Raw genomic sequence first — 24,538 nt, forward strand, 5'->3', positions numbered from 1 at the left:
TCCGTATAATGGTCGATATCCCTGTGAAACATGCAGTACTTCTTTGTATCCTGACCCTTGGTTATCATTGGTGCCGGTCGTGTCCATTCTTCTCGGTGTTGATTTATCGAATATATCGCCGCCCTGGGTGTGTTCAATTGCGTGTAGCTGCTGTACCGGCCAAGACCTCTGGGTGGCCTAGCGGCTCTTGGCTGGTTTGACTGTTGTTGTGGTCTAGTCGCTCCGCCGACATAAGAATGAGGCGCAACGCCATCATTCTGCCTTCGCGAGGGCTCTGACGCCGCTATCTGACTACTGGTTTTCAGCAACTCCTCGCTTTTGATGTACTCATAGGCCTTACCAAAGGCCACGCCTAAATTTGGGAACGACTTTCTTGCCATGTATTTCTTGAAGTCGCTATCCCCTAGACCGTTCATCAAGGCCATTACCGCTATTTCTTGTTGTAATTTCGGTATTGTATTAGCCTCACCATTAAACCTTCTTATGAAATCTCTAAGGGACTCATCCCTCCTCTGCCTGACCGACATAAGCTCTCCAGAAGTTCTCTGTCTGGCACTATTACTAACATACTGACCGGTAAACATTTCGACCAAGGTATCGAAGCAATCAATTGACCCGTTCTCCAAATTCGAAAACCAATCCGAGGCTGGCCCCGTAAGTGTTGTCGGGAACACCTTGCACCACACGGCATCGGTGTCGGTGTAAAGTAACATATGGCTTTCAAATGCCGCTATATACCGCTTGGGGTCTCCTTTGCCGTCAAAGGTGCACGCCGGCATTTTTATCCTTTCCATCTGCTGGTCTAGTACCTCCTGGGTAAAAGGTGATACTCTCGGCCTGACTACAGTCCTTACTCCACGCCTTAGCGGTCCGCTACTAATCTCCTGCTGCCGGGACCCTGAATCCTCTATTTGCGTCCCATGAGTCGGTTGGCGCTCACTGGGAACAACCAATCCTCGATTTTGGGGTGGTGGCGGCGGTTGCTCGTCTGCCTGGTTGAACTGGCTTGCCAGATTAACAATCACAGGAACGGCCGGTGCATTTTCTTGCCCCTTATTGGCTGCAGCCTCAGCCTCTTTCCTTTTTCGGGACATCACGTTCATTACCCTTGCTGTTACTTCTAACTCCTCAGGGGTAAACTCCTCCATGGGGTCCAGCATCCGTGCGGGGCTTCGCTCTGGCGTTATCGGTGTGTTCACAGTATTCCTATGGAGAAGGTGAGTTTCATCCTCCACTACAATCTCGGGTGTTGCATTGACGGTTTTGTTTGCATTAACATTCAAAATGTTACTATCATACTGGCGGTTATCGGCATCTGCTATCGGTGTTATGCGTTTCTGATTTTCTTCCATGACTGGCGAAGGTTGTTTGGACGATAGAAGTTATTACTACCCCCTCCTTCTAGCGCCAACTGTTCCGGGTAGCTCCGGCACAGATAATCTTCGTGGGTTGGTAAAGTTTACCGTCCAATTGCGCACCTGCACAGTCAACACAGATAAGCTAACCCGGGGGTTATCCGGGAATAACCTCTCCAATGCTAAAGTCAGCAATCCGGTAAGAAGAAAGAATGAAGAGAGAGAAAGTGTTTAAGTATGTAGAGAGAGAGAGAGAAAAAGATTGTACCTTTGGGTGAATATTTGCTTGGGTATATATAGAAGAATAACCAAGCTGGTGCCACCTATAACGATAGGTGGCAAACCGACCTCATAAGCAACAGGTGCCTACGTGGCCTCAAGCAGCTCTCCACGTGGCCGTTTAGGAAGGCCGTTATGGGTACTTGAACTTTCTTATTAATCTTATTAATCAGTTATTCCTGTGTTATGATTGTCTCTTATCGGCTAATTAGGTATTATTACCGGTATTATCCCGTACAGAGACAATATATAGAATTGGATACCAATAAATCTGGATTCAAGTCAGGTTGAGTACTAAGTGTGAATTAGTGAAGCTTCCCTACCAATGATGGATTTTTTGTCAAAGGACACGATGAACCCGATGCGACCTTAGCTTAGAACAACTTCTTTATCGATCAATTGCTCCAACTCCTCCAATGTTTGTTGGCACCTAATGAAATGCACATGATGAATTGTTTTATACCTTTAATAGGTAATGCTCAAGTACTGCTTAGTTTTTAAAAAATGAATACATAATATATAAATATGAAAAATATAGGCAAGTAAAAAAAATGTTTAATTTACTTTGTTTAACTAAAATTACAACACTTATTGATGTTTGAGTTGTTTTAAATAATTGCACTACTGTCTTGATGGACAAATTAGCTATATAAGGCACCATAAGCGTTTTCTAAACTAAAAAAAAAAAAAAAAAAATGCAACACTACATTAAATCTTTTGACAACTAGTACAACTTTCAACACCTAATTTATTCTCTTTCAAAAAAAAAAAAAAAAAAAAAAAAAAAAAAAAAAAAACACCAAATTTATTCATATTTGGCTAGGTACTATGCCTTGTAAATATTACTATAAGACCCTATGGTGTGGCTAATAAGTAAATAAAGGCATATGGTTGCCTCTATATGTTAGCTTGGGAAGCTAAGGTTGATTGGATGGGCATTGGACTCAAGGATTGGGGCCAATAGTCCATTATTGTGTTTCTGTCACTGGCGTGTTCACTAGAATTACAAGCGTAATACTATATAAAGCTCTATAGGGGGAAGGTGTCGGTCATGGCTTGGTGCGGCCATGGGCTTATAGTAATATTTACTCCTAAGATTTGATACAAGCTCACCAAGAACACCATCTTTCTTATCACCTTGAGAAGTACTCCGTTGTTACTCTTCCTCCATTATAGAGTAACATCAGCTCCAATCTCCCTAATAATAGATATAGCTCATTCTCTGTGAACCACTATAAATTCTTGCGCTGCTTATGTATGTTATACTTGATTTATCTTAATTGATTTCTCATCTACACCTTTGTCTTACAAATCAAAGTCAAAGCCCAAAGGTCCTTCTATTTATAACAAATAAAGTAAAAGAAATTATCGCCAAATTGTTGAATGCAAGCTAAACCACACACAAACACTAAAATGACTTGAAACAAATAAGGACTATACAAGAAATGTACGAAAAATATAAAGGTGTTAATTCGAATGTTCGGATCAGGTTCGGTGAGGTTGGATTGGGTTGTCATGTCAATTTTATAACTTGAGTCATGGTATATTATTGTATTCACGCGAGTCAAAATCTAAATTGGATATTTTTCGAATCAGTTTCAGATCAGGTCGGATTAAGTGTGGTTTTGACACGAAAAATACCCAAACAAAATTAAACAAACCCATGAATCTAAGATCTCACTAGCAATACATTCTCTCTTATTAAGGGATAGGTTAGTTGTTTTGGGAGCTTATAACTCTAGACTTTTCTTTCTTTTCATTTTCACTAGTTCTCCCTCCGTTTGTTAAAATGTTTTATTTGGCTTATGCATTGACATTATAAAAATATATAAATGTTATATATAATATATCACTAGATTAGTCATAATGTCTATTTTCATAATTTAATATTGTTACTATATTACGAATAGACAATTAAAGCTATTAATTATACAAATTACATATTAAAAACTGATGCATGTAAAAAAAAAAAAACGGAAGGCCTTATTTCTTGATATTCAAATTTAAAAACTATACGTTGAGGCAATCTTATCACTCTTGGTAAAACAGTTGTTGAAGTGACGTCATCGATTGGTAATTTATTAAACTTATTCATGAGTTAATGTAAAATACAGTCTCTGAAATTTGGTATTTGTAATATTTTAGTCCCTCAACTTTCAAATGAGGCAAAATAGTCCCTCAACCACCCAAGCCTCATCCATTCTGGTGAAGGAAAAACTTAGTCAGCAAAGTTTAGGGACTTCCAAGCCAACTAAGCAAAGTTTAGGGACTATTCAATATGATGTGTCATTTACTTTAATTTTCAAGTGAAAGTATAGAGGCTTGTAAGATCACAAGTCAATTAATTAAATTAAATTTAAACTAAACCTTAGGGTTGCGTTCCTAAAAACGTCCACGTGTCACGTAAGCTCTCCTCATTGCACCACGTCACCTACTCAACTGTTCATTACGCCAAGTGACTCTCATTCCATTTGTTTTTCATTCCATGTCATGGACTCATCATAATAATCTACAACCCTTAAAATGTTTCACTTGTTCCCCTTATGAATAGTGCCCACATGTGTGGGGACATGTGTGTGTATTTTTTTTTTTTTTTTTAAAAAAAAAATTTCAAGAAAATCACATGTCTTCTTCTTCTAACCTTCTGCCCTTCCATCTCTTTCTTTTGATGATTCATGCAACATTGCTTTTTACCTAGAAATTAGCCACTTTGTTTTTTTTCAATTTTCTTCTCTTCCCTGATCAATGATGTTGACAAATAAGACTTGCATTGCCAACAAATGAATCTTCACCTTCTAAATTCTAATAAAGTAACTTAACATCATTTCCAACTATCTCAATGGTGTGATCCAAAAATTCAAGAGGAGAGCCACATCTGAAGAAACAAGATTGATCGGAAAATGTCGTAGCGGTGGAAGGAGAGAGATAGTGACGGATTTTCGCCAAATCTTTCACGGCGGAAGTCCGATGATCGCTGGAAAACCAATGTTTCAGGTGATTCTACCTTTTCTCTCTATGATGCAAGTAAATTTTCTTTTTACCTTCTACTTTATTTTTTTCCTCTTTTCTTTCCTGTCTCTTCTTTCTTTCTCAGATTTCTCATCTCACTTTCTCTCTCTTGCTTTTTACCTGGGAATTTTCTTCTTTCTCCTTGCTTGATGAGATACTGTACTTTGGATCAACTAGCATGGTTGCCAACAATAGAACAAGATAATCACAGAGATAGATCTCATGGTAGGTATTTTTTATTTTAATTTAAATTTTCTGTTTCAATTAATTTTCTAATTCACTTTATGAATTTATTTAATTTAGTTTTGACGGAAAACATAAAAGATGAAGGCGTCACCACCACAATCTAGAACATCAATTCACCGGATAGGGAGGAAGAGATGGCGGAGTAGATGAAAGAACATCAATTCCCCCCCTGCCGATTACAATTGCGGGCATCTTGTTCTTTGAATCCAACCCCATCATTAAATTCATCTTTAGACTCGTCTAATTCAAATGGGTCTTCGTCGGAGCCCCGTATTTTCTTTTATCCGTCACAATCCTAAATGCAAAAGGTATGATAACTGTTGTTGCCAATTCTGCATAGTAATTGATGAAGGACGTCGAATTTGCGCTACCAAAGCTTGTGAAAATCCTACTCGCAATGAACTTGGAGATTGCTGCAAGTTTCTCAATCTTCCTTAACATAAAGAGGTTTGATATGAATAGCGGTTTTGAGATTTTGGAGTTGAATACATTTTATTATTTGATTTTTCTGATATAATTTTTTTCAAAAATATTTGATATTTAATTGATATGAAGTTAATTGAGGAAAATCTGGGTTTAATTGGATCTGGGTGAAAAAACTGATTTTTTTTTTTTTTTTTTTTTGTTAGAAATTAGTATTTTGTCAATTTGTTTGTAATTTTGGATTTTGTATCAATTTTGGTGTAACTTTTGTTAATTTCGTTGAATTTTGCCTGTTGATGTATGTGATTTCAGGCTGAGATGGCTTATGCAAGGGATTCTATGCAAGAAGCGAGAGGTTTGATAATTTCACATATGCACAAAGCGGATCCACATTCTAGTGGCAGCACTAATGTCCACAGCCTTTCATAACCATACCTATCATTTTTCAGTGTAATTGAAGAACGAAACAACTATGGTCAGGGAGGAATGAAGGTGAATGGGGTTGTTTCTGTCAAGTAGGATCCACTTCTTGAAGGTATGACAGCCTCCTTAATGTCTGGTACTCACATTATACTAAAATTAATGTTTTTCATTTCATAATCTTATACTAAAATTAATGTTTCTCATTTCATAATCTTATACTAACACTCCAACAGAATAATTGAAAGTTGAAACCAAATAAGTCCCTTCAAACAAACTTCATTATAATTGATTTATTGGTACTCAAATTGTTTAGTCTCCTCATTAGCCTTAGATTCAACCAAATAATACTATAATTCTCACAAAAATTGACTATATAAAAGCCAATCGTGAAATGTGAATTAGCTAGCATATTGAACAATGAAAGCGTACTCACAAGTCGCAAATATGATTGGCATTTTGACAGTAGAATATGTAATCTCATTTTCTTATTGTTCAAAGTCAAAGACTGAGCTTAAATAAATTAGAAACTCATGTGTTTAGTTTGGGGATTAGCATGTTGTTTAAATATGTTTGCTCCTTTCTACAATATTTTTTTTAAAACTACTTTATACTGATCTTTATTGTTTATTTTAGAAGTTGTAGATATGAGGAGAAGAAAAGCAATGGATAATACTAGGAGAGGCGGCTATGCTAAGTATCTTAAATTTTCTAATTTTTTTACTTTAATTTTCCTGTTATTGAAGTTGATTGTTTGGGCTTTTTTAAAAAAATTTAATTTTATATTTTTGGTTGTTGATCTTTAGTCAACTTATTGATGAAGAGCAGTGGAGCACCCTTTACTGAATTATTTGCAAGAATTGATGCATTGGACTAGGAGAGGCGGCTACACTAAGTATCTTAAATTTTTACAATTTTAGCAAATTTGTAACGCCTCATTTAAATTTTCTTATTTCAATTTATTTTACAATTTTGTCTAAATATTTGAAATTTAGATAAATGCTCTTTATCAAGTAGCTTTAATGTTTTAGAATATGTACGACATTGACTAGGAACAATCCTGGCCTTATTTTGAGCTTAATTTTTTTTTTGTTGGGTAATAACTTACATGTTAATTCGCTATTGTCTGTAGTGCTATTAACTTGTGTTATTGTGTATAAAAATCGTTACAAACAAGCTAATATGAGATTTAAACAATATAACACCTCATAACATAGTCTAAATAAAATCGTAAACCCCATTCCTTAAATAATTACACAATTTTGTTCTATTGGCACAATTTTTTATCGACTTCTATGTTCACTAATTAATTTACGTGTATTTTAATGTCCATTAAGAAAGCAAACATACTAGCCAAAAAAGGTCACGCTTTCGGCCTCGCTCACTAGCATCACTACATTATTTCGCGCGCAACGCGCGCGTGTGCAACCCTAGTAATAAAAAAAATGTTCTCCACAAGAATTGAACCCACAACCTCTAATTCTTTCACTAAGAATCTTACCACCAAGCTAGGTAATTTTTTATGGAATCATTCGAATACAAAATATTAATATGTAGCAAATGACAATATGAACAACAAATTTAATTATAAGAAGAATAAATCATACATTACAATGTATATTAATGTTCAATTCCATGTAATAATCCGGGGTATCGCCCAGGCCCAAAAACTAGTTAAATATTTATAAAGTGAATTGACAAGAATTAAAAATTGCTAATAAAATTTGATAATCATGATATATTTTGTATTTTTTATAATTAGGTTATTTTTTTTCCTTGTGTTAATTTCTAGGAAAAATTAATAATTAAAATAGATTATTAACTAAATGTATTTAACGGAATGAGTAGAGACTAAGAAGGAATTTTTCTTTCACAAACAAATATCGTATTATAGCAAGATTTTAGCGAGATTTCTTAACATATTTTAGTGTGAGAAAGTAATTTGTGACCATGAATTTCACACTTAAAATATCTCACTTATATATTTTTATAAAATTAATAATTTTTACTAAAATTATATTTTTTTATTGATTTTTTTTAAATCTAATTAAATTAATTGAACTAAATTACACTTATGGGTTAAAACTTATAATCACTCTTGTATGGGAGCATCATGTGTCCCTATAGGTCTCTAAACTTTGGCCTATAATAATTGCATAAGCCACCTCACCCTATAGGTCCCTAAACTTTCATTTTAAATTTAATTAATGTCAACTCATCAACTGAAGGGCCCCAAACTTTGTTTAATATCATTAAATTTATTACCACATGTGCACTAAGGTCCCTAAACTATGCTTGGTCAGCTAGTTTGTACCTGAAAAGTGAGTGATTGGTTGTAGAGGGACCATTTTACCTCATTTAAAAGTTTAAGGACTAAAATACTTCAAATACCAAAGTTCGATTTTACCTTAACTCGCTTATTTATAATTCAAAACACATATTGTCGATTAAAGTTTTGTATTACCAAACATAAAAAGTCATGATAGAATTTTTTTTTAAAAAAAAACAAAACACTTGAAAGAATAGCAAACTTGAGATTAACACATTTGAGATTCTATTACTCCCTCCGTTTCTTATTTCTTGCAACAAAGGGGGGGAGCACGCTTCCCAAGTCAAAACTTTTAAGGGAATAAAGCAATGTTTAATCCCATGTGATTAAGTTTAAAAAAGGAGGGAAAGGAAAGGGACCACATCATTTTTAAAGGAGCACATGGCTGATTTTTTGGGAGGGTGTACTTTTCCCTCCCATTTTTTAACCAAAATTTAAATTTAGTGAACTTTTTGTGAATTTCTTCCCTCCATTTACTTTTCTCAAGTAAATGGAGGTATATAAAGGTCCAAAAACCAGCAGAATTGTTTTGTTTAAACATTACAAACCCAAGTTTTCTCCCCTAATGAATACAATTTTTTTTTTGAAATTTCAAAAGTTAGCACTAACCTACAATTAGTCCTACCATAATTACCCATAATCTACTTAATCTACTGTACTTAGTGCTAAAAACTAGGGGCAGCATCCTTGCTTCATCTTCCTTCAAAAGCTGGTTCTGTATGAGCACGGCCAAAAAATTGCATCCTCCACTTCATCACCATCCAAAGGCCTGAAAAAAACCCAAGTTAGTATCTGCTCATGGATGAAGAAGAATTTTTTTCAATAGAACAGTTAATCGGAGAAGAGAATCAGGGGTATTCAAGTGGTTCATCACACAGCAGCAGTGACTCAGAGGATGAATATGCTGGTGAATGGGCTTATTCACAAACTGTCAACAAACAGCAACAACCAGAGGATGTAGACAAGAGGAGAGACCTCACCATGGAGAAAAAAGGCAGCTTGTTGATGCCATTTTACTGAAAATGCAAGGGGGTGAACTGCCAAGAGGTTTTCTGTCCCAACTTGCAAGACAATTTGATATTCACAGATCAACTATGTCTAGATTAAATGCAGACATCAAAAAACAGATGGCTCAGGGGAATATCATTGATATAAGGTCTAAAAAATTGGGCAGAACAGGGCCAAAACCAAAAGAGTACTCAGATGAGTGGCTACAATCTGTGCCACTCTACAAGAGGACTACAGAGAGAAGTTATGCAGGGGCATTAAATGTGTCACATTCAACCATACACAGATTAAGGAAGAAAGGAAGACTCAGAACTCACACCAGCACAAACCACCCAGCTCTAACATCCAACCACAAGGTGGCTAGAATGAAGTGGGTATTAAGTCACATAAACCCAATTCCAAGACATGGTAATCCAAAGTTTGTTGACATGCAAGACACAATTCACATTGATGAAAAATGGTTCTACTTGAACCCAGAAACAAGAAAGTTTTATCTTCTGCCAAAGGAAGAGGACCCTTATAGATGTCAACAATCCAAAAGATTCAAGGTGAAGGCCATGTTTATGGCTGTGATTGGGAAACCATTATATGCAAGAGATGGGACTCTTTTGCATGATGGAAAGTATGGCATTTTTCCTTTTGTGAAGAAACAAATGGCCAAGAAGAAGAGTAAAAACAGAGATGCAGGGACATGGGAGACAAAAGCAGTGCAAAATGTTAACAAAGAAGCAATCAGGGAAATGCTTTTGGAACACATTATACCATCAATAATTCAACAATGGCCAGAAGGAGTGTCCAAAAAAGTCAAAATACAGTGGGATAATGCAAGACCACATCAAGTGCCCAATGATGCTGAATTTATTGCTGCATGCAATACAGAGGGATTCAACATAGAAATGGTGTATCAACCAGCACAATCTCCTAACTTGAATGTCCTAGACCTAGGGCTGTTCAAAGTTATTCAGTCTCTACAGTATCAAGCCTTCCCCACCAATTTGGATGACTTAATCAAAGAAGTTATCAATGCTTACAATGCATTTGAAGCAAAGGCAAACAAGTTCATATGGCTCACATTGCAATCAGTCATGATTAAGATTCTAGAGAAGGAAGGCAACAACAACTTCTCACCCCCACACATGAAGAAGAAGAAGCTGGACAGACTAGGGGTGTTACCCAAGCATCTACATGTGCCAAGGGAACTCATCAAACAAGCAGTTACTTATTTAGACACAATGTTCATCCCAGCACCAAATGCAGCAGAGGAAGAAGCATACATGGAAGTGGATGCAGACTGAAGTGAAGCCACAAACAAATGGGACTCATACACTACACATAGACTGCCACACCTAACCTTGCAAGTATTTTGAAGACTCTGGTAATACAACTACTATAATCTGTGCCACTTGTCTTAGTATCTTTTGATTTCTCTAGATTGTTAATGCTTAGGTTAGGTGTATTTTGATGCATCAAAAGGAATACATGTAAGGCAGTCATGTAAGTATGGAATTCAAGATCTTGTCTTTTTGTGAATTCAAAGTTAAATGACACAAGTGTCTTAATTGAACAACTATGGTTTTAAATTTGTTTTTTTTTTAAAACAAAGAAGACACAACCATCAGAGAGGGTATGTACATATCAAAATGCTGCTCAGTGAATTTACCTCAACATCCTGGGCATTTTACCCAGGATGGAGCTATTCATTCACAAGCAACAATGATTCAAATGAGTCCCTTCATCATATGGTTTTCAATTACACAGTTAACATGGTATCAAACAGAGGGGACTAACTCAAAACAAGATACCAAAAGCTCCATAATATGCAGGGACAACAGTAGGTAATAAGATGACAGTCCAACAACACCCACAGGGAGTACAGAACCATGAACCAACAATATAAGGATACAACAAAAGCCACAGGGAGTACAGAACCATGAACAGAACAGGCCTCAACAACAGCCACAGGGACTCCACTACAACCAACAAATACATGCACAAACAACAGCCACAGGGATACAATGCAACAACCACCAACAATAAAAGCCAACAACAACAGCCACAGGGATACAACAACCACCAACAATAAAAGCCAACAACAACAGCCACAGGGACTCAACACCAGCCATTAACATCCAACAACAACAACCAACTCAGGGTAGCCACCAACAACATTAATCATATGCATAAAAACATAGTTAAAAGGCAAACTACAAGATCAAAAGTAACAACAGCATCCATATGCATAGCAATATCAGCAACAACAATTTCAAAGGAACTCACAACAACAGCAACAACCACAACCACCAACAAACAATAATTTACTAAAAATTGTAAAAAGAGGGAGAAGAAAGGTTTTACGCTGCTTAATCATTTGTCAGCAAACCACTCAGGGTGGACATCCCTCAGAAAATCCAGGTAATCCTCATCAGAAAGCTGATCTGGGTCAATAGGCAACCCAGATCTGACTCTCTTCATCCCAGAGAGTGAACCCTTGTTCTGCTGCTTCTCCTTCACGGCTTTCCCCTTCCCAGATCCAGCCCCAACAGCCTTTCCAGACCCAGATCCAGACGCCTTCTCCTTCCCTTTGGTACGGGACACAAGTTTTTTGGAAGATCCCCCAACATTTCCCTGCACACCTCCCTCCTCGTCACTTTCGCCACTCAGATCTATGACTTCGACGGGTTTCTCAGGGGTTTTCATCACCAAAGCCTTGCTGACCTCTTCTTCTTCGTCGGAGGAGATGTACTCCGTCAGCTTTGCGCCACGCTTCACCCTGGCGAAGATGGGTCTCAATCTAGCCCGTCGCAAGGGCTTGATCTTCCCTGTGCCCCTCTCGCATATGTATCTGGTGGAGCCAGGAGGGAGATCATCAACGGGTTTTGGTTGGGGAAGGTTTTCATAGCAAAAGAGTGAAGCATCTGTTGTAGAGGAGGAACTCATGGTGGTTGTTTTCTCACAGATCTGAGAAGAAAGCAGAGAGAGGAGACTGGAATAGGAAGGAAACGGCGAGTGAGAGATGCAGATTTAGGGTTCGAAATTACCAGGAGAGAGAAAGAGAGAGTGTTAAATACGGAGAAGAGAGAGGAGAAGAGAGAGGAGAGAGAAGAAACTGAAGAAGCTGTCATGGAGTTAATGCAGTAGGATGAAGGAACAATGAATGAGGTGGTTGGGAAGATGAACAATTTTGTTCATCAATCAGTAGATTTAAAAAGGGGAGATGAATTTGGGGTTTTTTTTTTTTTTTTTGGTGGGAATCATTAGGGGAAGATTAGATTAATGTAGGGGAAGTGATAGATTATTAAAAATAATCAACATACTTAAGATGTTATAATAAGGGTAAATCTGTAAATTCACCCTTAAATACTTACTAAAAGAGGAAAAAAAAAAATTGTTGCAACAAATGTGAACCACCCATATTTAGTAAATGTTGCAAGAAATAAGAAACGGAGGGAGTATTATTTATTATCCAAACTCGGTACTCCGTATTATTTTCACTTATCTATATGATCAACTTCAAATGAGTAAACTAAAAAAAAAAATTGTATCCGGTAAATTGTCATGCACATCAAGGTTAATTAATAATTAGGCACACCTAAGCCATTCAAAGACAAAACAGAGAAAATTTATCAATGCACTTTTCAACCTGTAACACCAATGAACTCTTCCTAATCAACTACCTAACCAGTATTTTCTAAACTATCTTCTTTTCAATCTGCTTAAACATTTAGGTTGACTTAACCCATCATAACTTATATAAATATATATATCTACTATATGATCAAACCCACATTAAACTACCACTACTCTTACTATATACAATCAATTTCATCAGCTCCACTATAATTTTTCTAACAATCATTTATTAAAAGAAATTTGAAGCTCCTCAAAACTTATATATACCCTCAGTTACATCTTTCTATTCATCACCAACAACAATTCAAGCAATTATCTAAAAGAGATACAAAAAATCCAATCTCTTATAATCTGTTGTCTTTGCATTACCAACATCCAAACCCGAAATGGCTAAGTTTTTCTCCCTTCCCACCATCTGTCTACTACTAATACTGTCCCTTACTCTAGGTCTTGCCAACTCTGCTCGAATCCTCGACCAAATGAGCTCTCAGTTTACTCCTGCAGACGAACTACCAAGTCTACCACCAATGGGTGATTCCACTTCTACAACTGTTTTACCAAGCGGCCAAGCTCCTGCTGTTGGGACAGAAGCTCCTCCTGTTGTAACAGAAGCTCCAGCTGCTGCTGCAGAAACTCCAGATGCTGCAGCAGAAGCACCAGCTGCTGCTGCAGAAGCTCCTGTTGAAGAGGCTGCAACCCCGGACAATCAACCTGATCAGCCTCAGCCAGACTCTACAACAACAGCTGCAGCAACCCCCGAGGAAGCTCCTGCAGCTTCACTAGCTGCAGGACCTGCTGTGCAAGGTGGTGCTGCAGGCGGAGCAGAGCAGCCTGGACACCCTGCTATATCCTTCTATATGCATGATGTTCTAGGCGGGTCAAGCGCCTCAGGCAGGATTGTCACTGGTCTAATTGCCTCCAGCGACGTCAATGGAATCCCATTCTCACAGCCAAACAACCAAGTGTTCCCAGTCTCCAACGGAATACCCCTCATGAACAATGGCAATCTCAACAACGTCCTCAACAACAACAATGTCCCCTCATTTGCAGGACTTAACGGTCAGAACCAGCAACAAGTTGTACAAAACGCTGGCAACAACAACGTTGTAAACGGTGGCAACAACAACCAGGCTGCATTTGTCAACCCTGGCCAGCTTCCCTCTGGTACAACCCTCCAGAAGCTGCTATTTGGTTCCATCACAGTCATAGACGACGAGCTCACTGAGGGCCATGAGCTCGGGTCTGGTGTCATGGGCAGAGGCCAAGGCTTCTACCTTGCTAGCTCCCTTGATGGTGAGAGTCACACCATGGCCTTCACCGCAATCTTCCATGGTGAGGGTCATGAGCAAGAAACCGATGACACCATCAGTTTCTTCGGTGTCCACCGGACTGCCTCTCCGATTTCTCAGATGGCTGTCATTGGTGGAACCGGTAAGTATGAGAATGCTAAGGGATATACTACTATTGAGACCATCCCTGATCAGAACCAGCACACTACTGACGGCGTTGACACCGTTGCTCATTTTAGTGTTTACCTTATCTAGGTATAACTGCAGATTCCTGAATTTAAAATTTGTGTAATTTGATGCTTGTGCTTTTATTTTTATTTTTTTTAAGGTTGGAGTTTCATTCACTTTGTTGTACGTATTATGTATGTATATTAAGCCATGTAAGTTAATCAGAAATTATGTACTTAATGCAAATGAGTTTCTTGGATTTACCTTCTTCTTTCTGTATTTCTTGATATGACATATGCAAAACATTCTGGTAAAGATCAGTTTTCCAATCTGATATTCTGATAATATGTGCATACTAAAGAGTCGCGTTCCTTAGGTATCTTCCTAGAAGACTAGAAGTGGTTTTTAATTACACCTTAGCACATACATGTTTTTCTGTACCTATACCTCAGTTTTTATTCATATATATGAAGTACAGCACAAAATGCAAACATATACTTAATTAAATTAATAAACCCTTGTTAGATTTATACTTCAATTAGTAACCAACGGTTTAATACCACAACAAAGTACAAACTAGCAAGTAACAAGTGAAACACGTATAAATATCAGACATTTTAGCGTTCTTAAAATAACACCACACTTTGTAATGTGGTGTAAAGAGAATTTAAACAATATAAAAAATTATTAGAGTGACAAGGCTCCATTAGCCGTTATTATTTAGCATGGATCACATACAGATGAAAGAATCCTAGTCTAGAGAGACGGAAGTCAAATTATCAAGCCAAATTAAGATAGAGGCCGAATCTTGTCTAGCAGAGAAATTATCTTCTAAAATAGAGAAAATTCTTAACATAACAGAATACATATCGTGCTGTGTGGTTTTCAAGAATGTATTGCATCTGTTAACATAATAACATGAGTTTTATACACATGAAAGTAATCTAGCACTTCATTGACGGAATTTAGGGGAATTCCTGCAATGTACTGTAGTTTATAAAGGATCCAACTGGAAGTGCCTAAGGTTTGAGCAGGTTGTGCTATCCAGAAGTCCAGAACTTGATAGGGCCCTGATGACCGCGCAGCTATTAGATTTAGCAGTTAATATCAAACTACCAGGAAACACCACTGCGGCTTTTTCCATTCAATACAATAACCTTCTCTGAATTTCCAACTCCCCCCTATCAGTCTTTCCCAGGAGATGTTTTACTCATGTCAAGCTAAACAATTTTGTAAACAGAGTAATAATCATGACATGGAAAATGCCTACTTGCTTCTTGGGACTCGACATCATCATATATCAATATTGTCTTATAAAGGATCGCAAGTTGTGTAAAGCCATCTCAGAGTTAAATGTTATTAGCTGTCTTATTCCTAACAAAGCTGGTCGACAGTACTAATTTTAAGCGAGAAAATAGTAAGATAACAAATTTGTACCAAGCCTTAAAAGTATGGAATACAAGTATGAACACTGCCACTAACAAAACAATCAAGGGTTCTAATTGTGATTATGCAATCTAATCACGGTAAAAAAATAATCTTACAGCTTCTCCAAATCAAAGAAATGAGGTTAAAAAAGAAAAAGAATGAAAAAAGAATTTAATAGGTAATATAGACAGTGAATTGGACCACAGTCTCCACCCCATCAGTCTGAATCTGAATTTTTGAGGGTGGTAAGGTCTTGATAATGGCATACCCCTTAGCATTGACAAACTTGCCAGTTCCTCCCATGACCGCCACCTGAGATTCCGATACACCCAACAGATGAACCCCAAATAAGCAGATTGTATCAGCATAACCTCCAGTCTCGAACATAGCAGTGAGGGCCATCACCTGACTTTTACCATCCACAGAGCTTGACACATAGAAACCCTGTGCCTTTCCCACCCTATCAGAGCTCAGCTCAGGCCCCAGAGTAAGCTCATCGTCAACCACAGTCATAGTCCCAAACATAAGCTTCTCTATGGTTGAACCAACTGGGAGACGTACTCCATTCATGCCATTATTTTGGAAAATATTAGAAGTGGTGCCACTCAAGCCTGTGAGGAAGGGGAAGCCGCCAGCATTATCTACTTTGACTCCACTATTGATAGGGAGGACTGCACCATAAGGCTTAGCGAAGGGGAGCTGGCCACTTAGTCGCGGGTTGTTAACTATACCGGTGACAGCTCTAGCTGTGGGGTTAGACCCTCCAAGTATATCATGCATGAAAAAGGTAAAAGCAAGGTCTGTGCTTGGAACAGGGTTAGGGGCAGGGGCTCCTTGGGGAAGCATAGCTTCCCAATCAGCCTGTTCATCGAGAAATCGAGCAGTGGAGGTTAATGCAGTAAAGCCTAGGATTAACCATGAAACAATGGAATACTTGGTAAACATGGATTTTAGAATATGCATTTCGATGGCAAAAAGGTCAAATTCTGAACAGAAAAAGGCAGGCTTCTTTTATATGTGGTAAAAAGTTCAGGATTTTGCTAAAATGTATACTCCCCTTACAAAATAAAATTGCTATGATGAAAAAAATAGTAGTACGTTGATGAAATGGAGTTGGTGTTTACGTAAATGCATGCAATAAACAGGTGAGTGGTGTTTTGGTTAGCTTTAAAAAGTCAAACGTTGACTATTTTAAAGATTGGTTTAGTCAAAGAGGATTGGTTGGATAAGGAAAATCAACTTGATCAGAACAATCAAGAAGATATGCAGTTGTCACCTTTCCCAATTTAATCAGCAAATCTGAATGTATAATTTGATCATTGACTTTTAAGATTATGCACTATTAGTAAATTGACATACAGAGTAACAGCTATTAGTTTCCTAAATCATTCATGTCAGCATGCTCTATCTTAGTCATAAAAAATACAGAAAAAAATGGTCATATTCAAGCCTACTAAAAATGCAAGGTTTACCAAAAATCAATCAATATTACATGTATTAGTATTCGTAAATCATAGTTCAAGCCATACGGTTTACAATTTTTGATAATCGCGGTCCAAGTCATAGGGTTTCTGTTTTTGGATCCAGAGCAAGTAGTTCGAATCAAGTACTTGAATATTATAGTCAGTTTTGTCTGAGTCTAAGGCTCTTACTAGGAATTATCATCCTAAGACTGTAGTAAGACATTCTAGTCAACATATCAGGTCTAATTAGACTAAACCATTTAATCCAAATCACTAAGCAAAGGCGCTTTAACTAAATAAAGGTTGCTTCCAATCAAAGTATCAAGGACCAAGTATTACAGGAAAAACAATCACTATATTTCATTTTCAACAAACTTTTATGAAAAATGTGCTTTATACAAGAATGAAGCAATCATTGCAAAACATTAGCAACTTAAATCTTCAACAATGACCCAAAAAATGTGTGCTAAAATCAATCAATAGTAGTTCCCCTCAAGTGAAAAATCACTAAACAAAACTCCTATATGCTTGTCCCTCAGGATTTAGGGAGCATGCAGACTCTAAAAATACGTTCTGCAGAAAAATGTATTTTGTACAAATCCAATGACTAAACCTATCTACACGAACACGCGTTCAACAAAAAGAAAATTCCCCACTCACAAACTCCTCTATAAATTCGTCTATCAGCAAACTTTGTATTTCTTGTACTATCAAAGTTGTTTCTTCTTCTAAATCTAACCATTCAATCTCCTTTCTACACACTTCATCAGATTTCCTCTTAATAACCTCTTGCTGGTTGACCAACAATGACCACAGGTCTTCCTCAATGAGCTCCTGACTTTTTTGCCTTTGACAAAATCTTTTCGCTACAGGTTTCTTCCATGTACTTAGGCCAACATAAGGTTTGACAATCTCCAAGAGCCCCAAGTTTAAGCGATCAAATAAAAGCCGTCTTTCTGACTTTTCCCATGGCATATGCTTGCCATACTTCTTCTCTAACTCATCAAACACTAAAGGTTCCAAGACGTAACCCCGCAAACACCAAGTTTTGCTTTCCATCTCCAAGTCCATCATCTGAAGACCTGACTCCACCAACACATCAACTACATAAGAGAAATCCAAGCTTTCTTTGATTAAAGTTTGATAAACTTCCATTATTTGTGGATCATTCTGATATAAACCAACTGAATCTTCATAATCGCCCCCCTCACTAGATACTACCATCTCAGGTCCTTCTGATCCTGATTCTAAAGACATGGTTTCTATGAGTTGAAGCTTTCTTTGCAAACCTACACACACAATAGAGGATCTAAAATTTAGAGATACAACATCATCATCATCATCTATAAAAGAGTCAGTAAATAAGATTTTCTTTACCAACCTTGGCAATCGTTCTCTACTTGATCAGACAAATGTCCTGCTGCCTCCACAGATATATTTGGAATATGCATGCAACCTTCTGGGCCTTCCAATGAACTCACAGGAGACCTTGGCTCAGCAGCCTTGTCTTTCTTTTTTAACTGCAAAATTGACATCCAAATAATGAGAAGAGAAGTACTAAAATGGATTAATGAGTAAAGACGTAAAATTAGGATGATAGCTTTTGGGGAGGGGGGGAGCCAAAATTGTCTACAAAACAACTTCCTTAACCGATTTAAGGATATGTATGAAAAGATAATCAAGCCACAATCAACAAAGATAAACTTGGTGAAGTGAAAGACAGTCAAGTAGGTTATATATTTACTAGGAGAACCTAAGCTCAAACAACATAATGTAACTGAAATTCCATGAATGAAGTATATGTCTCTGCCAATTATTTATATAAGACCTCCAACATTTATCTTTAACAAAAGGTAACATCCTCCAAGATTTTCAATATTTTATCCTAGTCTGGCAACAAAGATCCCACAACAACTCAAAGCTTGTCTTATAAATGAAATAAATATGTTTCAATGGTTTACAATCAAAGTCTCCAACTGCGGAAATCATCCTCATGCAATTTCTCAAACAATTTGCCGCATCTCTGTATGATGGTATAGTATATTAAAACCACTAGTAGAAAAGGATGTTTAAACCAGACCCAAACACAGAACTCTCCCAATAGACACAAGTATATTTATCTTCGAGCTTCAATTAACTCATTAAGATTTAATGACAACACCACAAAACTTAAATCAAAATTCTAAATCAGTTGCTAGAAAAAATTGAAAAATCCCCTATTTCATCAAGCCTGTAGGACCAGACGTCAACAACAAATTACCAGAGAAAACAGCCAAGATAGAAATGACCTAGGTGGTGACAAACTTTATGCAAACATTTCTACTCAAATTGAGACTTTAGATCTGAATTAGATGGTAGATAAAAAGCTTAACCAACATAAAATGCATGGCTCATTGCTTAGCAACAAACAGATTTAGAAGCAAAATATAGGAAGGGTATCATTCATATTTAGCTATTCAAGTGTAAATATTATCCCCTCCATCTTAATTTATTTGCCTTGTTAACAACCTATTATACCAGCGTATATTGAAAGTCAAATGAGGATCATTAAATAAAAAGAATAAAATAAAGTTCAAAAGTACCTGGTACTTCCAAGATTCTTGATCTCCCAACAAAATGCATGAAGTTGACTTAGCTGACAAGTTCTCCCTTCTAACTTCAGTAGACAAGTTCACTCTTTTATGCTCATCATCAGAAAGGTCCTCTGTCTCCAAAGCTAAATTACAATCTGTAGACAAGGATTCAACAGTGTTGTTTTGAGAAACAACTTTTTCTCGACGCCTTTCCTTAATCTCATTCAGGATTATGTGAGCCTCGTGATAAGCAGGACTTTCTAAATCTGAAAAAGCCGTGTTACTTACAGAATTGATCAATGTAAAAGTTTCTTCATGCGACTTATGTCCCACAAGCTCAAATGAATCATTAAGGATTATGGAAGCTGCATGATGAATGCATGGCTTCTCTGAGTCTGAGCTATTACATTCAGATGTTGACTGCACATCTTTAGGCCCAATATTGTCCTTGCCTGAGTCATTACATTGCTTTTTATCCCACTTTCCTGGTCTCAAACACCAACTTTTATCAAAAGTAAATTGCCTTACTCTGCTTCTGGGAACCCAAGCAGAAGGAAAACGTGTTGGTTTGGACAAATATCTGGCAGCAGACAGCGGACAAAGATTCACATTGTCATAATGTAAAGGACTGTTGAAGTTCACATTACTGGTGTTGAGGACAGTATTACTTCCATTACTACTTGTAACAAACACTTCATCTTGGGTTTTGCTGCTTCCACAAGATGTTGTTACCTCCTGGGAGCATTTCCTTGCTCTGCGCCTTTCTGAGATCTGTTTTCTGACCGTCTGAGATTCCCTGCTAGAAGATCCACTGGCTAAATTGAAAGGAGAAGGTTCATGTTTCTTCTCTGAATCAAATAAACGAGCAGATAAAGTCATTTTTTCCTCATCATTTTCAGAACTCTTTTCAGCTCTAGGCCTTGAACTGGATAACTCTGCACAACTATGCCAAATACTATGCTTTACTTGACCAGAAATTTGCTTTGCTATTTCCTGAGATGACAAAGAGCCATGAGTAGGAGACTTTAAGCTGTTATAGGAGCTACTCGTTTTCCTCCCTTGAAAATGTCCATTAATCCCTTCAGACACAGATAATTTTCTTTTCCGGTCACTAGATGAGGAATTAGATGATGAACGTGAATTCCCAGCAAGAAAGGACTTCTCAGTTCGACAAAGCAAACTCTGGTAATCAATCACACTTGCTCCTCCTAAATAATCAGCTGTATCTTCACTTTCCTCCATGTAAGAATCAACCTCATCCAAATACAAGAATGCCTTCTCCCTTTTACCAACCGAAGCAATATTCTGAAGATAGTTCTGAGAGAGTACTTTATGCCTTTGATGTGCAGTATTCAAGTTTGATGGTTTATCAATACCCATCAACTTTGCAAGAACACTCGACGCATTTCTTTCTGTTGCCATTTCCAAATGTATTAACCCAACTGCTACCATATACAGCTTCAACACACTAGATACATAACAAAGACAGGACAGATTAACACGAAAATTCCACGAAACGTATCAAAATTCATCATACATGCACCTTTAGTTCTAAAAAAAAAAAAAATAAAAAAAATAAAAAAAAATGAAGAACACATATTAGCACCGCACACTTCTAGACCCACACTCTACATATCTAACATAAATCTCTTTGAAACCATAATTGCAACATGCCAGAGACAGCATACACTAATTACAACTCATACTTTCATTATTTTTATATCAAATTAAAGCTAGAAAAGACAAATCTAATGCTCTACTAAACACTCATTAAATTTGCATAAGAAGCCACCTAGAAATTCACTTAAAAAGCAAATTCCTACAACATACAATAATCATAAACATAACCCACTAAACAAAATTTTCTGCATTATTTTTTTTTTCATATTAAACATCAAAGATAACCTATAGTAAAGAACATTTCTCTATGGTTTAAAAATCCCTATATTAAAATGGGACCTTTATTCTCTCTAAATTTATTTTTAATTTTTTAGGGTCTCAAAGTTCGGGTTCTAAATTAACGGTCGGATATACATGATGGGGAAAATACAAGGATTCGGACGAAAAAAAGAAGTTCTGAATATAATAAAAGGGTGCATTGCATTGGTGAAAAAACCCATTATAACTGAAATTCACTAAAGCAAAAGAAAGTGGTTACACATCGATTCCATACCAGCAAAATAATGACAAATATAACCAAATTATTATCATAAAATAACAAACAATAATTATTCTTACTTTAACACAAAAATGCCAACAACTTTAATAACACTGAAACCCATCTTCCATTAATAAAAAAATAAGCTAAAAAATCATCAAAATCTTATAACCAAGAATTCAATAATACCCAGTTTCAGATTATAACAAACATTGAAACATAAACACAAAATCAATGAACATAATTACATAAGCCAAAATCAAATTTAACACAACTCAGAAAACTAACCTTAACCCAGAATTATTACAGAGGAAGAAATCGCCAAAAATGAAGAAAAAAATGGATTGAAACAAAAAATTCAAAAGAATAGACAGAAACCTGTCTAAAAATAAACCCAAAAATGAAAATGGAAAGAAAGCAAAAGGGGTAAAAAAAACCCGAAATTGCGGGAAAATTAGAGAAAAACTAGGAAAGAAATTGACGAAGAAATTTGGAAGTAAGAAAAAAAAATTGGATGTGAAGTAGGAAGATGAGAAGACTCGCCGGCCGACATTTAGAAAGTCGAACCGGCCCGCCAAAGGTTATGACATCCCTTAAAATAAAAATTGGACGCAAAATTTGTTTTTGTATGAGTAATAATTAATTTAATTAATTAATTGATGCTAAATATGTCATTATCATATACGTATATCTACTTGCCAACTTATATAATTCAACCTAAATTTATAATGTTATTGGTCAATGGAAATTGGAAATGCGAGGGAAAGTGAACTATATCATGCATTTGCAAATGGGTAGGCGCCATGGGGGTCCCTATTTATTTTATTTTTTTCAATATTAATAATTCATGTTGGTTTTGGTTTATAATAACTAGTTCTTTGCTCGAGTAATACGGTGTAGTTTGTATTCACATGGGAAAAAAAAAATTACTTTTATAAATTACTACTTGTATGAATTTGTATATATCTGCTTTCTGTGCAGTTGGTTACTTGGCTATATTGTATGACTGCTTGTAAGAAAATGAAATAACCTCTATTATACTGACATGTTAACCCATTATTATATTTAGGTTATTTTGATTTTGACCACCTGACAAAAACCCAAAAATTGATTTTTACTACCTCCACAATCAAAAGTTTTATTTTACCACCTCATACAAAAATTAAAGTTAGATTTTACCACCACAACCTAACTCCAGTGACTGAAAATTGCTGAGGGCCCCACTATTTTTCATTTCCGTCCAAGTTAAAAGGTATAAACCCGATTTTCCTTTCTCTCTTTATTTTCTCATCTTCTCTATTCAATTGCAATCAATTTCTCACCTTCCTCCATTAAATTTTCTGAAATTTAACCTCTCTCCTCTCAATTTGTTTTCTTCTCTCTGTAAAGTAAAACCCTAACTCTGAACTTTATCACTATCTTTTTCATCTAGAGAAGAGGTGACACCACAAAATTTTCTGATGGTGATATACTTATGGAGGATATTTCCTGCTACAATTGACAACCACCAGCATCAACCATTACTTCTAATTGAACACAATTATAATTCTTAAACCCGAATTACATTAACCAATTGCAATTAAAAAAAAAAACCCCCCCAAATTTTTTGATACTAACATGAACACTAATTTTTAAAATTTGAAATTGGGGCTTAATTCATATTGTGAAACTAATATTCATATTGTGCTGTTGTTACACCTATTTCTAGGTGCAAGAGTGTGCACCTAAGAATATGTGTGCGGAGTTTTAGGATATATTAAAGAGCTCATTTAATTGTTGCTTAAATTTTTCTGGCTTAGTGGGTTAGTGGGTTTAAGATTATTCCTCATGGTCTATTGGTTTGAGGTTCAATCCTATTCAACATATATTTTTGTTTTTTTTTTTTTTGTTTGTGGGAACCTCTTTGACTCCTTAATTTTAAACTCCATAATTAAGCTTCATAACTCCAACAATATTAGATCTTTCATCTGATTCTTTCCTTTTTTGTTTTTTTTTTCACAAATTTTCTACAACAATATCATCTAGTAATTTTATTTTTTAGTTTCTTCAATATTTTACTTGTATTCAATCGTGTAAATTTTTGTTTTATAAATTCGAGTTTATTTTACAAAAAATAAAAATTTTACTTTTGTCTAATTGTGTTTGTAGTAATTTGTCTATAGATCACTGTTTTTCTTTTTTATTTGATATGATATGATAGTATGATCCTGAATTTAAAAAAAAAAAAAAAAAAAAAAAAAAAAAAAAAAAAAAAACCCTCTTAATTTTTAGAGTGGTTGATAATCAACAAGTGAATTTTACACTAGTTTTATACCTAGAGAAATAGATTGCCATTAATTTTAACATATAGGCCTTGTTTGGCAATTGGCTGCTGGCTGTTGGGTGTCGGCTGGTTTGACTGGCTGTTTGTATTGGCTTTTTTATTGGCTGTTTGACTTTTTATTATTTTAGAAACATGTTTGGTAAAATTGGTTGTTGTATGTTATTTATAACTTAGATAGTCAAAAGCCAAAAGCTACTCCAAGTACGTAGCTTTTTCATTTTGGCTTAAAAGCCAGCTTTTCAACTGGCTAAAAAAGCCATTTACCAAACACAATTTTTAGATGTTTGACCAAATGAAAAAGCCAAAAGCCAATCAAAAAACCAATGAAAAGCCATTTACCAAACAAGCCCATAATCTTTTATTGATGTTAATGAAAAAAATAAAAATAAACTGCGATAAAGAAAAAAAAAAGGACTGCCAAACCTACCCTCTCTTTC

General features: G+C 36.2%; 4 protein-coding genes and 1 long non-coding RNA gene across 6 annotated transcripts; 3 read left to right on the forward strand and 2 right to left on the reverse strand.

Moving 5' to 3' along the window:
• Nucleotides 1–4,298: 4,298 nt before the first annotated feature.
• LOC145596193 (uncharacterized) lies at nt 4,299–6,732 on the forward strand. 2 transcript variants are annotated; one of them, XR_014103078.1, is made up of 5 exons: nt 4,299–4,868; nt 4,947–5,336; nt 5,625–5,667; nt 5,762–5,847; nt 6,369–6,732. It is a non-coding gene; the product is annotated as an uncharacterized LOC145596193 (long non-coding RNA). The 2 variants fall into 2 exon arrangements; XR_014103077.1 differs by having other exon boundaries at nt 5,625–5,847.
• Nucleotides 6,733–9,083: 2,351 nt separating this feature from the next.
• Nucleotides 9,084–10,364, forward strand: LOC145594090 (uncharacterized). Its single transcript, XM_081650427.1, has one exon. It carries the CDS (start codon nt 9,084–9,086, stop codon nt 10,362–10,364), a length of 1,281 nt encoding a protein of 426 aa, XP_081506553.1.
• Nucleotides 10,365–13,085: 2,721 nt separating this feature from the next.
• On the forward strand, nt 13,086–14,460 carry LOC145596191 (dirigent protein 9-like). The gene has a single exon (XM_081652618.1). It carries the CDS (start codon nt 13,086–13,088, stop codon nt 14,241–14,243), a length of 1,158 nt encoding a protein of 385 aa, XP_081508744.1. The 3' UTR covers nt 14,244–14,460.
• A 1,260-nt stretch (nt 14,461–15,720) lies between these two features.
• LOC145596192 (dirigent protein 25-like) lies at nt 15,721–16,364 on the reverse strand. Its single transcript, XM_081652619.1, has one exon. The coding sequence runs from the start codon at nt 16,362–16,364 to the stop codon at nt 15,756–15,758; it is 609 nt and encodes a 202-aa protein (XP_081508745.1). The 3' UTR covers nt 15,721–15,755.
• A 1,018-nt stretch (nt 16,365–17,382) lies between these two features.
• LOC145596190 (uncharacterized) lies at nt 17,383–22,448 on the reverse strand. Its single transcript, XM_081652617.1, has 4 exons — nt 22,067–22,448; nt 19,630–21,088; nt 18,429–18,567; nt 17,383–18,336 (listed from the first exon to the last, which is right to left on the reverse strand). The coding sequence occupies exons 2-4, from the start codon at nt 21,070–21,072 to the stop codon at nt 17,681–17,683; spliced, it is 2,238 nt and encodes a 745-aa protein (XP_081508743.1). The 5' UTR covers nt 21,073–21,088; nt 22,067–22,448; the 3' UTR covers nt 17,383–17,680.
• Nucleotides 22,449–24,538: the final 2,090 nt, after the last annotated feature.

Source organism: Chenopodium album, chromosome 19, assembly GCF_948465745.1.
Source record: "Chenopodium album chromosome 19, dcCheAlbu1.1, whole genome shotgun sequence".
In the NCBI taxonomy this organism is placed as follows: domain Eukaryota; kingdom Viridiplantae; phylum Streptophyta; class Magnoliopsida; order Caryophyllales; family Amaranthaceae; genus Chenopodium; species Chenopodium album.

What these genes read in the sequence shown, in the direction of transcription:
- LOC145596191 (XM_081652618.1), top strand. Translation starts at nt 13,086, where the DNA reads ATGGCTAAGTTTTTCTCCCTTCCCACCATCTGTCTACTACTAATACTG.
- LOC145596192 (XM_081652619.1), bottom strand. Translation starts at nt 16,364, where the DNA reads ATGCATGATATACTTGGAGGGTCTAACCCCACAGCTAGAGCTGTCACC.
- LOC145594090 (XM_081650427.1), top strand. Translation starts at nt 9,084, where the DNA reads ATGCAAGGGGGTGAACTGCCAAGAGGTTTTCTGTCCCAACTTGCAAGA.
- LOC145596190 (XM_081652617.1), bottom strand. Translation starts at nt 21,072, where the DNA reads ATGGTAGCAGTTGGGTTAATACATTTGGAAATGGCAACAGAAAGAAAT. An exon ending in AAGAATCTTGGAAGTACCAG is followed by an intron (nt 18,568 to 19,629) that starts GTACTTTTGAAC and finishes TCAATTTTGCAG; the next exon opens with TTAAAAAAGAAAGACAAGGC. An exon ending in AGTAGAGAACGATTGCCAAG is followed by an intron (nt 18,337 to 18,428) that starts GTTGGTAAAGAA and finishes TTGTGTGTGTAG; the next exon opens with GTTTGCAAAGAAAGCTTCAA.